Below are 15,393 nucleotides of genomic sequence, written 5' to 3' on the forward strand. Positions count from 1 at the left end.
TAATTATATTTGTATCACTGCTGCATCTCCTTATTATGGGTCCTATTTTCCTGTTCTTTTCATTCATTTTTTTTATTGGCTCCAGATAGTATGAATTTTAACATGTGCAGTGCTGGATATTTTACATTCCTGCTGACATTCTTGAGTTAATTTCTGGGATTCAGTAAAGTTACTTGGAAACACTTTGATCACTTTGAGGCTTGCTTTTGAGCTTTGTCAGGTGGGATCAGAGCAGCTTTTGTTCTAAAGCTAATTTTGCTTCTCTACTTAAAGCCTTATGAATTATAAGGTTTCTCCGCTCTGGTCGGTGAGACTATGGACTTTTTCTGGTTCTATGTAAGCTGCAGAAATCGTTCAGCTTGCTCCTTTTGAGTGGTTCTTTCACCAGATTTGGGTAGTTTCCTTATGTCTATGTACTGATCAGTACTCAAGAGTTGCCTCCACAGATCACTGGAGCTCTCTCTCTGTGCTCCACTCTTCCCCTGTAGCTTGCCACGCGGCCTCCTTGAATTCCTAGCATAGTCACTTCAACTCAGGAACACTATTAGGTTCCTCCTTTCTGCATTCTGCACTAGATATTTCCTTTTTTCTTTTTTTTTAATTCAAGGATAATTAACATACAGTGTTATATTAGTTTTGGGTGTACAATATAATGTTCAACCATCAATATATTGCCTACTATTGCCAACACAAAATATGTGGCTCTGAGTAGCGCTTAAAGAAATTATTTGACTGAATTCTCATAATCAGATATTTTATTAAGTGCTTAACATGCAGCAGGCACCATTTCTTACATTTCACATTCTTTACTCATTTATTCATTACTAAAATCCAATAAAATGAATACTGTTATTTCTATATTTCAGATGATGAATAGAGATATAGAGAGGTCCAATAGGTGGTCAAGGTAACCACAGACATAGCTACTGGTGTGTAAAGTCAAAACTTGGACCTAAACAATTTAGTTGCGGGGCGCCTGGGTGGCGCAGTCGGTTAAGCGTCCGACTTCAGCCAGGTCACGATCTCGCGGTCCGTGAGTTCGAGCCCCGCGTCAGGCTCTGGGCTGATGGCTCGGAGCCTGGAGCCTGTTTCCCATTCTGTGTCTCCCTCTCTCTGCCCCTCCCCCGTTCATGCTCTGTCTCTCTCTGTCCCAAAAAATAAATAAAAAACATTGAAAAAAAAAAAATTAAAAAAAAAAAATTAAACAATTTAGTTGTAAAATTCAAACTCATAGCCACTATACTGTATTATACCATATGGCTCACAAATATTTATTTCCATTAGAAGTTACTTTATATTTTGTAAGATGCTAATGCTTTGCTAGGAATGATGGATTCAGAGTTAAATGATATAACTCATCTAATACTAGCATAAATTAAAGTGTAGATCTATTTGGAGGTCTTTTAGTAGATAACTAAAATATATAATGGTTAATGTGTTTTCCAGCTGATTAGTTGACATTATTCTAAGAATAAATACATTTGATCTTGCAAAGTAAAAGTTGCAGTTTAGACTAATTTATGACATAACACAAGATTGTGTTTACTAATCCAGCACCCCACATTATCTTTATGATTTTGACTAATAAAAAAGGCAACAATTTCATGTGCTTTCCTTCTCCAAGAAACTTATGTACTTTTTTCTTTGCGTTGTTACTGTAGTGCCTCTTTACACACACACACACACACACACACACACACACACACACATACATGTTTTCAATGTTTTTTATAGCTGTTCCTCCCTAGGTCAGCTTCCAAAAAAGAAAAGATAAAATTGGACTTCAATACCTCTTCACTTAATGAGAGTTGAATCTATTTTCATTGTTAAGAGAAGAGACAAAGGTTTGCATTTACAAAAGTAACGTTTGATAAGGGCAAAATAAATGCCTGTATTCTTAGTTGTTACTTCACCTGTTATTTTCATGAATGAGTTTTTTGCGTTCTAGTATTACAAACCAGTAAACAGATTGCACACATGCTGTATTTTTACCTTGCGGGAAACATAACAGTAATTAAATGCAATACATAAATGCTAATTTCAGACTTTGCTTTAAATGCAATACATAAATGCTAATTCCAGACTTTGCTTTAAATATATAGTATATATATATGAAAAGAGCATACCTCTTGTTGCAATAGCATTTGGCTTTTCATAGTATACAAGTTTGAATATTTTCTTTAAATTCTAGTTCATTCCTAAAAAATTAAACTTCACAATATTATATATATAATATTTCCTCTGTTTTAGAAATAGCTATATTGTCATGACTTTATGTTTGAATCATTTTTAAGGCATCAAGACGTTGGAAAGTTCTAGTATTGCTAATATTATCATTTAAGAAAATTGTCACATTTTTAAATCACAGATGCTGAATAATGTGTCATTTTGTTTTCTTAGGAACTTCCTGCACCATTACTTGATGATAATGTTAAAAAAGATTTTGACGAAGATGCATGTAATCATAAAACAGCAGAATCTAACATTAAAATGAAAATAGCTTGGCGTTACCAGTTATTACCCAAGATGGAGGCAAGTCAACATAGAAACTTTTCTAAAATTTGTAAATGTACTTGTTTTCATCTTATAGACTCTTTTGTGGTATACCTGTTATTCTTTAAATGCACTACGATATCTATTTGCTCATTTAAATAACTAATATTTTATTTGTATTTTATCAAGATGATATTTCTTACAAATAAAATTATGGCAATTTTTTTTTTTTTTTTACCAAAATAGATTTCATTTCTTCTATACCCTCCATGTAGAATCTTTTATTATACGGTTGCAAGCCAGAGTAAGCAAACACATTAAGGCTATTTCTATCCAGCTTGAATACCTATAAATATTCGGTGTGGATAGACTAAGAGATAGGAAGTGAAGGGAAATTTTCTGAGAAAACAGATTTCAGTGAATCTGCCCACTAAAGCTTATGAACTCTGCTCCTAGGGAAGGCTCTATTCACTTAGCTCCTTTTTTGATTGTTTACTTCAGTCTTCAGAACACTTTAATGTCTACCGGACATTATCATATTGGTAGAAAAGAAAGAAATTTTAATATGAGACATGGCACCCATAGTCCACCCTTCCTTAGTCTTCCACATTGACTGTTCCTTCCCCAAGGACAGAAATATGTTTATAACACTCCTTAACTGCAAATGCATAATTTGGTATACTGTTTCCACTGCCTCCTTCTAAATGCATGGTAGACTGTATATCATAGCACCCTTCTAACCAAGCTTAGACAAAGCCTTAGTATTCTCTGCAATATTCTGGGTGGTCACTACCAGTGAATATGTAAGATGAAACCTGTTTGCCATTAAAAGCCTGAAATATAAAATACACACTTCTCAAAATTATGTATAAGATCTGTAGAACCTTACCCAAACCTACCTTTTAACTCCTCCTGTGTGATTATAAAACACTATATTCACCTGTCCTATGAGAGTTGCTCCTTATAAATAGCTTATATTTATGCTGGTAATGATCTTCCCTTTCTTATTCACCAACTCAGCCTTCTCCAAGTGCGAATGTTACTACTCTGACAGTTTTCCATACATAATTATCTAATTTCTTATTTTTGTGTTCACAGCCCTTCATTATTATTTTTTTTTTTCAAAAATTTCTTTTTAATGTTTTATTTATTTTTGAGACAGAGAGAGACAGAGCATGAGCAGGGAAGGGGCAGAGAGAGAGGGAGACACAGAATCCAAAGCAGGCTCCAGGCTCTGAGCTGTCAGGACAGAGCCCGACACGGGGCTCGAACTAATGGACCGTGAAATCATGACCTGAGCCAAAGTCGGATGCTCAACTGACTGAGCCACCCAGGTGCCCCAGCCCTTCATGTATTTTAAAGTACTTCTAATAGTGCTCACTTCGGCAGCACATATACTAAAGTACTTCTAATATAATGTTATAAGTAATTGTTGGTATAACTGTCTTCTCCACCAGGCAGAATTCTCTATGAGGGCAGAAAGCCTGTTTTATTTTCTCTTGTATCTCCAGCATCTGTATTAATGCCCAGATTATAAGCATTTGGTGTTTGATAAATGTATTCAGTCGTTCAGCAAATATTAAGTATCAACTGTGTACTAAGTATAAAATATGGTACATAGGTACATATTAAGCAATGATAAGTTGTTCTAATTTAGCTGGAAAAGCTATTTGAATACATTTTTAAGCATGATTTACATGACTGTGAACAAACTACAAACCGAAGCGAGGGTATTTGCAACTGATAGAATAAGGAATAAATTTTCCTTATATACAAAGAACTTCTAAAATGAATAAGGAATAGTCTACCAACCTAATTTTTTTAAAATGGGTGGAAATATACAAAGGAAATTTAGTGGCTCTTAAACATACAGAAGCAGATGCCCAGTTTCACTTACAATAAGAAAAATGCAAATTAAAACTGCACTGACCTGCTGTTTTTCTCTTAACAGATTGTCAATAACCTAAAATGTTTGGTAAGACACTAAATTAGCAGAGGTGTGGGTAAATTAGTACTTTTATACTTTACTGGTGGAAATGTAAATAAGTACAATTTCTGTGGAGGGTAATCTGGTAGTAGCCTTTAGAATTATAGAAAACATATACCCTTTGATCCTTTGGGGCATTTACATTATGAATATATTTACTTACATGTAAAATGAAATATATATGAGCTATTTTTGCAGTATATTTTTAATAGCAAAAGATTGGAAAGAACCTAAATGTCCACCAGTAAGCACCTAGTTAAATAAACTATATACCATATAAATGAACATATACCATAATATGTGTATTATGTGCATGGTATATGTGTACAGTATAACACCATGTATTTGTATTAAAAAATAAAGGGAAGAAGCTCTGCATAGTCAGTTGTTACAGACATAGCCTAGCTTGGATGTGATTGAGAACTGGGTAGAAGAGGCCAAAATAAATGTAGTTATTCTGCTTAGGAAAATGTGAGTAGAGTGATAGAGATTAAAATAGACAAGGAGTGTAGGACTAGCACTTGAGAAGCCTAATGGCAAAGAACTTCATTCATGTCTTTCAGCCGATAGTTTCACTTAAGTTACTGGGCTTAATGGTGACTCTTTGGTGAAGAATGACTGTATTCTAATTTTTCTAGTGGGATTCTGAAAGAACCTGTAATGAACAAAAGCTCTAAGTTAAATCAGCTTTCTTGTAAAGACAGTCCAGTTTTAGGTTATTTAAATCACTTGTCTCTCGCATTTACTTACTTTATTTTACTCTTATCTCCATTATATTTTGGTTTTTTCATTGGTCACTAACATTCTTCACTTGAAATTATAAGTAAAGATGCAAATATCTGAAACTTAAAGCTTTATTTTTTTACTGCTGTTGCAAAATCTGTTTAAACATGGGGCAAGGGGTGCCTGGGTGGCTCAGTTGATTAAGCATCAGACTCTTGATTTTGATTCAGGTCATGATCTCATGATTCATGGGTTCCAGGCTGTGCTGATAGCCTGGAGCCTGCTGGGGAGTCTCCCTTTCTCTCCCTCTGCCCCTCCTGGCCCCACTCTCTCCCTTAAAAACAAAACGAAACGAAACAAAACATAAGCCCCATGGTCAGTTTTCAAGGTTTACAGTTTGTTTTAAAAATTGTGCTCTTCTTACACTGAATTTTCCTAGATGACTTCCTCTCCCATTTTCTTGAGTTCTCCGCTAAAATATCACTTTATCAGGAATGTATTTTTTTTTTCTCATTCTCTATAAAATAAAATCACTCTCTCACTGTTATCTCCTTTCAAGGTCTTATTTTTCTCCAGGGCACTTATCATCACCTAACAGATAATATTATCTCTGTCTTCCTACTAGTAGGTAAGCTCAATGGAAGAAAGGGACTTTGAATATCTTGTTTTACTGGCCTGTAGTGGGTGCTCACCAGTTATTTGTTGAATGCATGAGTGAATGAATTATATAGTATGTGAATTAAATGCAAAACTGAGTTAAGTTGCATTAATTAATATAAATAAAAAATGGCTTTTTTCAAATTAACTGTCAGTGATGAAACTTAAATTTCTTAGTATTTGTAAGTTAGCTCTGTCAAGTTTACAAAATAGAATCGTCTTCTGGCTTCTTTGCTTTTCTTTGAAATTTGGCCAGCATGTGCATTTGCCTGTCACAGAAATTTTGTGAATGAGGATTTTCTGAGATTAATAGACTTTGGTCGTCAGCTGTCATCTACTTTATAAATCCAGATTTTACTTTGCCATTATTAGTTTAAAAACAACAAAACCCTGGGTTTTCTGTATTTTATCTGTGACAAAATATAGTTAACACTATTACGAGTATAGATTAAACAAGTAGTCCAAAACTAGCTGTGGCATTTATCAGAGATGCTTCTTAATATAAGTTGCCACCAGATCCTAAGATTGTAGTCACATTCCCACTTAGGGAATGCAAAAAAAAAAAAAAAAAAAAAAAAAAAAAAAGATAAGAATATGCACACCTAAATCAGTAACAATAGCTCAATAAAGCATAAAACAGTGCTTCTTCCAGTTGGAGGGGTGTGTGACTTTAAAAAATCCCCCTTCTCTTGTCCTGTCATTTTGACTCTCTGTCTTAGGTAGGCATGCTCTTTTTTTCCCTGTCCAATCATCAAATCCTATTCCCTTTTCACCCCAAGAATTGGTAGCTTACAGGATATTCTGAGACCCAATTTCTTTAATATTGTATAGTTCTACTACCAAAGCTTATAAGGCTCTCGCACTTTATGGCAATATATTAGATCTTTATTATGTTAAATCCTCATTATACCTTGGCTTTCTATCTCAGTGATTGAGCCACAATAGTCCTGTGATAGATATGTGCATGGTACAGGTGACAACAAATATCATTTTTTCAATAAAGCAATGTTACTGCAAAGGATAGTGATGGATCTTCTGTTCTCTAGTGAATCATGACACAATAACAATAATTAATATCACTTACGTAGTGCTTCACAATTTACAAAATATTCATTGCCAGTGTTGCATTAGATTCTCACAGCAGCCTAGCAAAATAGTTATTAGTTATTGAACTGAGGCTCAAAATGGTTAATTAATCATTTGGGTTCTTGCTTTCCATTATGCCATACTGAGAAACAAGAAATGGTAACAATAATAAGAAAATGTCTTATTTAGACTTTATTTGTGTGCAACTTTTCTCTGAAAGTTTTGATTCTTTCTAACATACTGGAGGTAGGGGGTGGTATTGTTTTATTGCTCTGTACCCCTGCTGGCCCCCCCATCAGAGTTAATTTTCCCTTATCATAGTAAATTTTTACTGAACCAGTCCATTATACTCTGTTCCACAACTGACAAACGTAAAGGATAGTTTGAGACTGTGAAATAGAAGTTTTCATAATGTAAAACTAAAGCAACATGTTCTTAACAAACTGAGTAAAACTGACTTAGCTATTGATGATATTTTGATTTTTTTAATGCATCTTTCATTTGTGGAGTTGACATTTTTCCATACAGTATTACTATTCTCAGATTTAAAACATTTAGTTATCTCTTTTCCGAGGAATACTTGAAGTCTTTGTTTTATGATTTCACATTATTTAAAAAATCTGATTGTATGTTAATGCTTTGTGTCACGGGTAGAAAAAAACCTTACAGAATCATTTTTCCTATAAATGTATATTTGTTTTCCATTTTCATTTTTATTGAAGGATTAATAAAATTTCATCATTAATAAAAATTTTTATGTCTACCTTGTGAATATTTTAGTTGCCATATTTAATTATAATTTCTAAAAAATTAATAATGGTAATAAGAAAAGCTTCCAAATTTATTCTTACATTTTAATGAATTATTTGTGTTCTATATGTAAACTGTCACAGCATGAAATCAATTTTCTGCCTTGATTCATCCCAAATCAGAGATTTCTATCACATTAATATTATAATTAGAAACATTAATAGAGACGGCAACTTTAAAAGCATACTTTGCTTCTTGGCAATTTAGCATATTTCTCTGAGTGGCCAAGACTTCAAGAACCTTCAGTGCACTAATAAATTTATTAACTCAAACTTAAAAGAAGCGAAAAGTCTCTCTTTCTTTCTCTCTCCCCATGGCCAGTCTGCTAAAATAGATTATTCATGCTTATTTGATTCAGGTAGGCTTTTGCAAGCTTCCCTACTAGGCCTGGGAATGTGGTACATTGAGGCCTTTTCAGAGGCTTCTGACATAGACCAAGCTTTTATTGCATGGTGTTTTATTATTACCAAATCCTAGTCTCCACCCAGTTTGTAGGCACTCTGCTTATTCTTTTGAATCAGGAAAGGTTATCACCTACCTTAATCCATGGAGCAGCGTGGATTAAGGACACCAGTGTGCCCCAGGATTCTCAAAGAGGATCCTGGAAACTTCTTGTTTCTTCTTTTTTGCTGTCTTTACTAAATTCTATTGGGCCTTAGGAGGATTTGCATCCGAAATGGGCAACCTGGTGTTTTTCTCAATGAAGACATCAGATCAAAGTTCAGTTAGTCAAGGCCTTTCTAAAACATTAAGGGGGCCTGGACTTACACAATAAAAAGATGAGCTCTAGCAGAGATTGCAGTAAAAACATTCTGAACTATAATCCAGATAAAGAATAGATTATAGGCCAAAGAACAGACCTTGTTTAAATTGCTTTATACTAATAACTTTACATTTAAAAACTTCACCCTATTTTTAAGAAGTATACTTTAATGTCTCATACTTTATTTGTTAACACTGTCTTGGTAAACAGATAAATCATGTTTTGAGAACCACACTTGTGTATATATTGTATTGTAAACATTAGATGGAGCCAATTGATAGGTCTCTTTCCTTAATGAAAGTGAACAGTGTCTTATGGAGGGATAAACAGTCATTTTATTTAGAAAGTAAATGCCAAACTCACAGACTCTGTATCAGAGAATAATATTTCTATTAGACTTAAATTTGTTTATCCTGTGTTACTGTAGAGTTGATGTTGGTAGGCATTCAGTTGAAGAATATTAATCCTTTAAGTCTCAAAATGCAAATATCTAGTGTCAAGCAAATGTCTGTTTCTTATCTAAATTTCAAAGTTGTCAGTTACTTTGTAAAATGAGAATTTACTCTTCCATTTCTGCAGAGATTATCTGCAGATTATCTGTTTTGTTGAATGTTCTGAAATATGTCTGTTTTATAGCATTCAGGACAGTGGAAACTATGTAAATTTAGATTAGAAACTATTGGAAACTATCGCCAGGTGGAACCTGTTAGGAGTTCAACTTTGTACAGAGGTGTGTACATATTTCTAATGAGTTGAATCAGCACAGAATCCATTCAAAGCAATATAATGAGAATGTTCTGTTACTAGGCCTTTACTATCCTATGTACATAAATTCAGCATCAACAGTTATTAGAGTTATTTGTGTAGAAGATAATTTGTTGGAGAAACTGACAATAGCACAAAAGAGGAGGCATCAATGAACTAATGATGATGTCAGGTTTCTGATTTATCTAATGTAGTTTATATACATTCTCCCTCTTTATCATGTGCCTTGTTCCCATCTGGAGTATCCTCAATACATTTTATACTGTAAGCTTAATTTAAAATTAGCAAGAAATTTTGAATGTATATACACACTATCTTGTGAGAATTTAGTTTTTAAATGATGCTCAGCTCAATATGTTTAAAAAGCTAGTTTTTTTGAGCCCCTCACCAATGATTTAATTGGCTTAAGTTTTCATTAGTTCTTAGCAACTCCATATTTAATTGATCATTTAAACCTGGAATCTTTAAAAAACAATTAAAACATGTATATTAATTTTTTTTCAACTCAGGAAGGTAAGAAAAGCAAAGAGAATTCTTATCAAATTTAGTGACCACCAGGAGTGAAGAAACATGGGAAATGAAAAGGTTGATTTCTAACTATTATTTAAAATAATAAAAGTTGTTGTATGCTTCTTTGAAATTTAATAAGTCTATGTGTATCAGCTCTTCCTTATCAGCATTAAAATGCATAAATGTATCAATATTTTGCTGAATGTAGTTTGAATACATTGTAGTTTAAAAAAACAATAATTAAAAAATAATAACAATAATTTTTTTAATGACCAGTATGGCTTTTCTTAACAGGCTGGACCAGTATCATCTTCAAGATTTGGTCACTATTATGATGCATCAAAAAAGATGCCACAAGAACTAATTGAGGCTTCAAAATGGCATGGGTTTTTTTTCCCAGAAAAATCATCTTCAACTCTTAATATAGAACCATGGTAAGTAATGACCCATTTCTGATTTCACAGGTTAATAGAATGCATTTTTACCACATTCTTTGAAATAATGCATAACTAAAGGTACATATCCTAATAATAAATGTTTTCTATAAAATATGTGATCTTACTTGTATATATGTTTCATAATATTTCTTTATATTTAGTTTTCTTTTTCTGGTCCTATAACTGTTGGATATGCTATTATCCTTAATTTGCAGTTTGAAAAGTATTATAATACCTCCTGTTTTTAATTTTGAGAAAATGTGGAATAGTTTTTAAATTGGGGTCTTTTAGTCCTAAATGCAAATAGATATCTAAAAACTACTTAGCAGTGAAAATGGTATAAAGTAATGCTGTTTTTCAATAAATGTTCTTTCAGAAAGTAAATATGTTTTCCAATATTTTATTTATTAAGGCTTTCTATTTGTAGTTAGTTATTCTATAAATAAACAATCTCTATTTTTTTAGATTGCCTTAAGAGCAATGTAGGGTTTTTTGAGTTTTACAGTTAAGAGCTTTAAATATTAAACAAATACAACATGTTTATAGTGATACTAACTTTATTAAGACAAAAGTCTGAAAATTACAGTACTTGACATTGAATAATTTATATATAGTGTTAAGAATATTTAATTTCAATTCTTAACTGTTGAACCATAGAAACTAATCCATGGAATAGGGTGTTGCCTCTATTTTCTTTCATATTGTAAAACCATTATTTTCAAAGTGACCTGAGTTATTAAATGGAGATTTAATAGACAGGAACTGAAATGACTTACAAGTCTAAAGTCTCTTTTCCAGGAATATTACTTGAGAATTTAGTAAAGGCTGTCTTATTTATTTTTATTAAATCTGTGTCCCCCCCCCCAAAAAAAAAAAAATTCTTTGCTTCATTATGGTTTCTCCATTCTGTGGCTTGAGACTTACCAAAAATGGTACTCTGATGTTGTCTTAGTATTAATAGCAATGATTAATGATTGACTGCTGTGTGTCAATCACTCTACTACACATTGCATTTGTTGTCTAGTAAAACCCTTGTATGAAACATAACTGTATTCCCATTTTCCAGAAGAAGATACCAAAATTTAAAGAAGTTGTTTACTTGAGGCTCAACTATTAAGTGATAGAACCAGGATTAACCTAAGTCAGATTCCTCTCTTTCTTTTGCTTTACTGCTTCAAGACACTTTGGTGTCCTTTGCCTTTACCTTCCTATGTTATGGAGGAAAGAACACTGGTAAAGAAACAAAGAAAGAAATCTGGGTTCTGATGCTGAGTCCATCCTTAGGAAAATCCCTTAAATTCAGTGAAAATAAATACCCTTCTGTGAAAAATTAGCACGGGGGGATACCATTTGTCCTACCTACATCAGTAATATTTTGTTAAGTTTGAATGACTATACTGATTATACTCATTCTTAATTTTTGTCATTCAGTAAACTAGACATACATATGCTTTTATGGCTTGGGAAATAACTTTTCCCTGATTCCTCAAGCAGTAGGTGGTGGAACCCAGATTCAAAGTTGGTTCTTTCTGACTCAAAATTCTGTGTTACAATAATGCTATATTGCCTCCATTTATAGAGTGCTAAGGGAAATAAAAAATATAAAATGTCCATTAAGTATGATGTAAGTGAACAAAAAATATAGTGTTACTTTTGTAACTAATAAAACATTTAAATAATAAAACTTTCTTTAAGCCCCAAAGTACAAGATTTTTGTTCATTCAATCAGCAACTAAAAGAAGGAGGGAATTAACATTTATTGAATACCTGTTCCATGTCAGGCACTGTTCCAGGCATTAGACCATGAGATAGCTCATTTAATCCTCCCACAACCCTACAAAAGAAGTAATATTTTCTCCATTTTATAGGAAACTTGAGGTCAGAGATGCTAAGTAGCTTTCCCACTTTTTCAGGCTGTTGGTGACTAAGTCTTCAAAACCTCTGCTTTTTTTTTTGTCTGCCAGGCTGTCTCCATTTGCTCCTGCAGTAAATGTGCAGCACATGAAGCTGGGTGCCAGCTTGATCACCTGTGAGAATATAGTCCTCTAGTCTTTAAAATACATACTTTTTCAGAATGTTTTTTGAGAGCTAGCAGTTTTGCATAGAATAGGAAAATTTATAGATTTCAATTATCAAGGCAATATTTCATTTCATAGTAGTTAACTGATAATTCATTTATTTCATATTAAACTTAAATGCTTAATTAAATGTAATTAAACTTTAAACATGTAATTAAATTAATTTTGAAAATGAGTACTTACCATGTGGGATTTAATTTATGAAAAGCATGTGCTCATTTCACTAAAATGAACTTTACTGGTTCATTTATGGAACAATAAAGCTAAGCTTTACAGTTGTCTATACTTTTCCTGCTATTAAGACTAGAGGGTATAGTTGTGTCCCACTATCAGATGTGAGGATATAATATATAATTTCATATATTCTGAAGGCACTGTTGAAACATAAAGTTTTTTTATGGTGAGAAAAACTGAAGATCATTTAAAATTTGCATTAACTGATTTAAAATCATCGGCAGGTTTGCCCATGGAAAATGTTCATACATATAATTTAAGGTTTCAAAGCAAAGCCTGGCTGTAAAAACCTGAGAAATATCACACCAATATTACCCGATAGTTTTGTTTTAATATTTCATTGTCGTAAATCAGGTAAGTTGACACAAAACAGTGATAGGAAAACTGATTTTGATAATAAGTTTGTGATCTAAAATTATTTTTAACTTGATGTAGTTTTTTGGGTTTTTTTTAATGTTTATTTATTTTGGACAGAGAGAAGAGAGCATGAGCAGGGCAGGGGGGAGGTGGGGGCAGAGAGAGAGGGAGACACAGAATCCAAAGCAGGCTCCAGGCTCTGAGCTGTCAGCCCAGAGCCTGATGCGGGGCTCGAACTCACAGACCACCAGATCATGACCTGAGCCGAGGTCAGACACTCAACCGACTGAGCCACCCAGGCGCCCCTAACTTGACATAGTTTTGAATTAATCTTTGCTAACAGATATACAAAGACAGTTCTGTTTTCTCACTAGAAAGATAATGCCATTCTTCATACTAGGGATGGTGTTTCAGCTTTCTTATTGATTAACAAATCTACTAACATACTATTACAAAATGAATGTTTGTGGTTCCCTCCACAATACCCCAAATTTATATGTTAAAGTACATATGATGGTATTTGGAGACAAAACTTTGGGAGGTAATTTTGGTTGCATGAGGTCATGAGGGTAGGACCTTAGTGTGATAGGACTGGTATTCTTAAAAAAGAGGGAAAGACATCCAGCTCCTACTCTTTCCCTTGAGCACAAATCCAGGAAGGGCCATGTGAACAACACAGCAAGAAGGTGGTCATCTATAACCCAGTGGTGGAGCCCTCACCAGATACAACCCTCCTAGCACCTTGATCTTGGACTTCTAGTCCCCAGAATTTCTACAGAATTAATTCTTGTTGGTTAAGCCACTCAGTGTATAGTATTTTGTTATGGAAGCCAAAGCCAATTGATGTACCTGCTATATTGTAAAATATTACTTTTTTTAATTGATAGACCATATCTTGAATATTGACTTTACATACAGTTGGTAGTAAACAGAATGAATTTGTTTTGATATGTTTCTTTGAAATTCATGATTTTGTTTTTACATGGATACCCAAAAAATGGCCATTAGTTTCTCATATGAACTAGAAGTTTTGTATTAATTAATTTGAATGAACTGAATTCTGAAAGAACCATTTATCTTTTTAGGAGAACTTCTGGGAGAAAATCAATGGAGAGAGGATAAGAATATTACTTAAGATTTTAGAAGTCCTTCCTTTTCTTATTTGGCCAAGTCTCTCTACCACTTAAATGGAACATATGTATAAGCCTTCTGTAATATTTTCCTAGACAAATTATAATTATGTACCCCCCCATAAATTCCAACTTAATTTTGTTCATGCTCTGTCAGGACACTTAGCACATTACAGTATAGATATTTGTATTGTCTACATTTTTATCTTCCCTCTCAAGCAGTGGAAATCCTTGAGGAAGGGGGTTATGCTTTCTACACCTCTTTATTTCATGAATTTAGGACACAGGTGTTGAGTTGATAGTTGATGAACTAATGAATCAATGGACAAAGTGTAGTAATAACTCAGATTAATACAGCCTTGTTCTTATCTCAAAGATTTAGTGGGGTAAAACTAGCAACTGAAACATAGCCATGTAAGAGTACATTCTATTTCAAAACTACAGATCTCTTACATTACAAAGCAGAGAACCACAATATATTTAGAAGTTATAAGTAGAAAATTCACTCATGAGAAAGGAATTTTGATAGAGAACTTCTAGGTAAGTCTAAAGATTCAGAAGTATGCTGAATTACTTTATTAAAAGGGTATAGTAAATGATACATTAATACAAATCTCAGAGCTGAGGGAAAGGCAAGATGTAAATGTGATTAGGGATTTTACACATTGGCCATTCTGCTGGTGATGTGATTAAAGTAAAAAGATAATATCTAAAAATTTTGAGAGAGAGACTTATTAATCCTGAAACTCATTTTAACCAATGAAGAGAAATTACTTGCTTACATGTGTGCCTTTCTTCATTTTTCTATCTTTTAAAGGGGACTTCATGTATGCAGAATTTAGTCACTCATCCTGGCATGCTATCTTCATTGATATGCATGGTTTTTGATTATTATTTCCCACCTAATTCCCACATTTCTAGTCTCAGTCATCTTCTCCTAGGCATACATCCTCTTATTTATGTATGTCCTTCCAAATTTTCTTTTCCCTTCAATAAAGTAATCTTAGACCCTTGACTCCTCTCTCTCACTCCCTGCATCCAATCAGCAACTCCTGAAATTTTATTTATTTTTTTAAGTTTTTATTTAAATTCCAGTTAGTTAACATACAATGTAATATTAGGTTCAGGCATACAATATAATGATTCAGTACTTAAATACAACACCCAGTGCTCATCACAAGGGCACTCCTTAATCCCCATCTCCTATTTAACTCATACCCTGCCCACCACCCCTCTGGAAACCATCAGTTTGTTCTCTATTGTTAAGGGTCTGTTCCTGGTTTGACTCTCTCTTTTTTTCCCCTTTGCTCATTTGTTTTTTGTTTCTTAAATTCCACATATGAGTGAAATCATACATTATTTG

At 33.3% G+C, this 15,393-nt stretch overlaps 1 protein-coding gene across 5 annotated transcripts in view; it reads left to right on the forward strand.

Annotated features, from left to right (window-relative positions):
• ELP4 (elongator acetyltransferase complex subunit 4) overlaps positions 1-15,393 on the forward strand; it is a 249,516-nt gene that overhangs the window by 56,948 nt on the left and 177,175 nt on the right. For all 5 annotated transcript variants that reach the window (XR_009249865.1, XR_009249866.1, XM_058688538.1 and 2 more), the window contains exons 4-5: positions 2,401-2,532; positions 10,089-10,228. Coding sequence is in view for 3 of the 5 variants with exons in the window: in XM_058688538.1 (XP_058544521.1) it covers positions 2,401-2,532; positions 10,089-10,228 (272 nt within the window). In the remaining 2 variants the exon portion in view is untranslated. The remainder of the gene's footprint in view (positions 1-2,400; positions 2,533-10,088; positions 10,229-15,393) is intronic.

Source organism: Neofelis nebulosa, chromosome 10, assembly GCF_028018385.1.
Source record: "Neofelis nebulosa isolate mNeoNeb1 chromosome 10, mNeoNeb1.pri, whole genome shotgun sequence".
Lineage (NCBI taxonomy): Eukaryota > Metazoa > Chordata > Mammalia > Carnivora > Felidae > Neofelis > Neofelis nebulosa.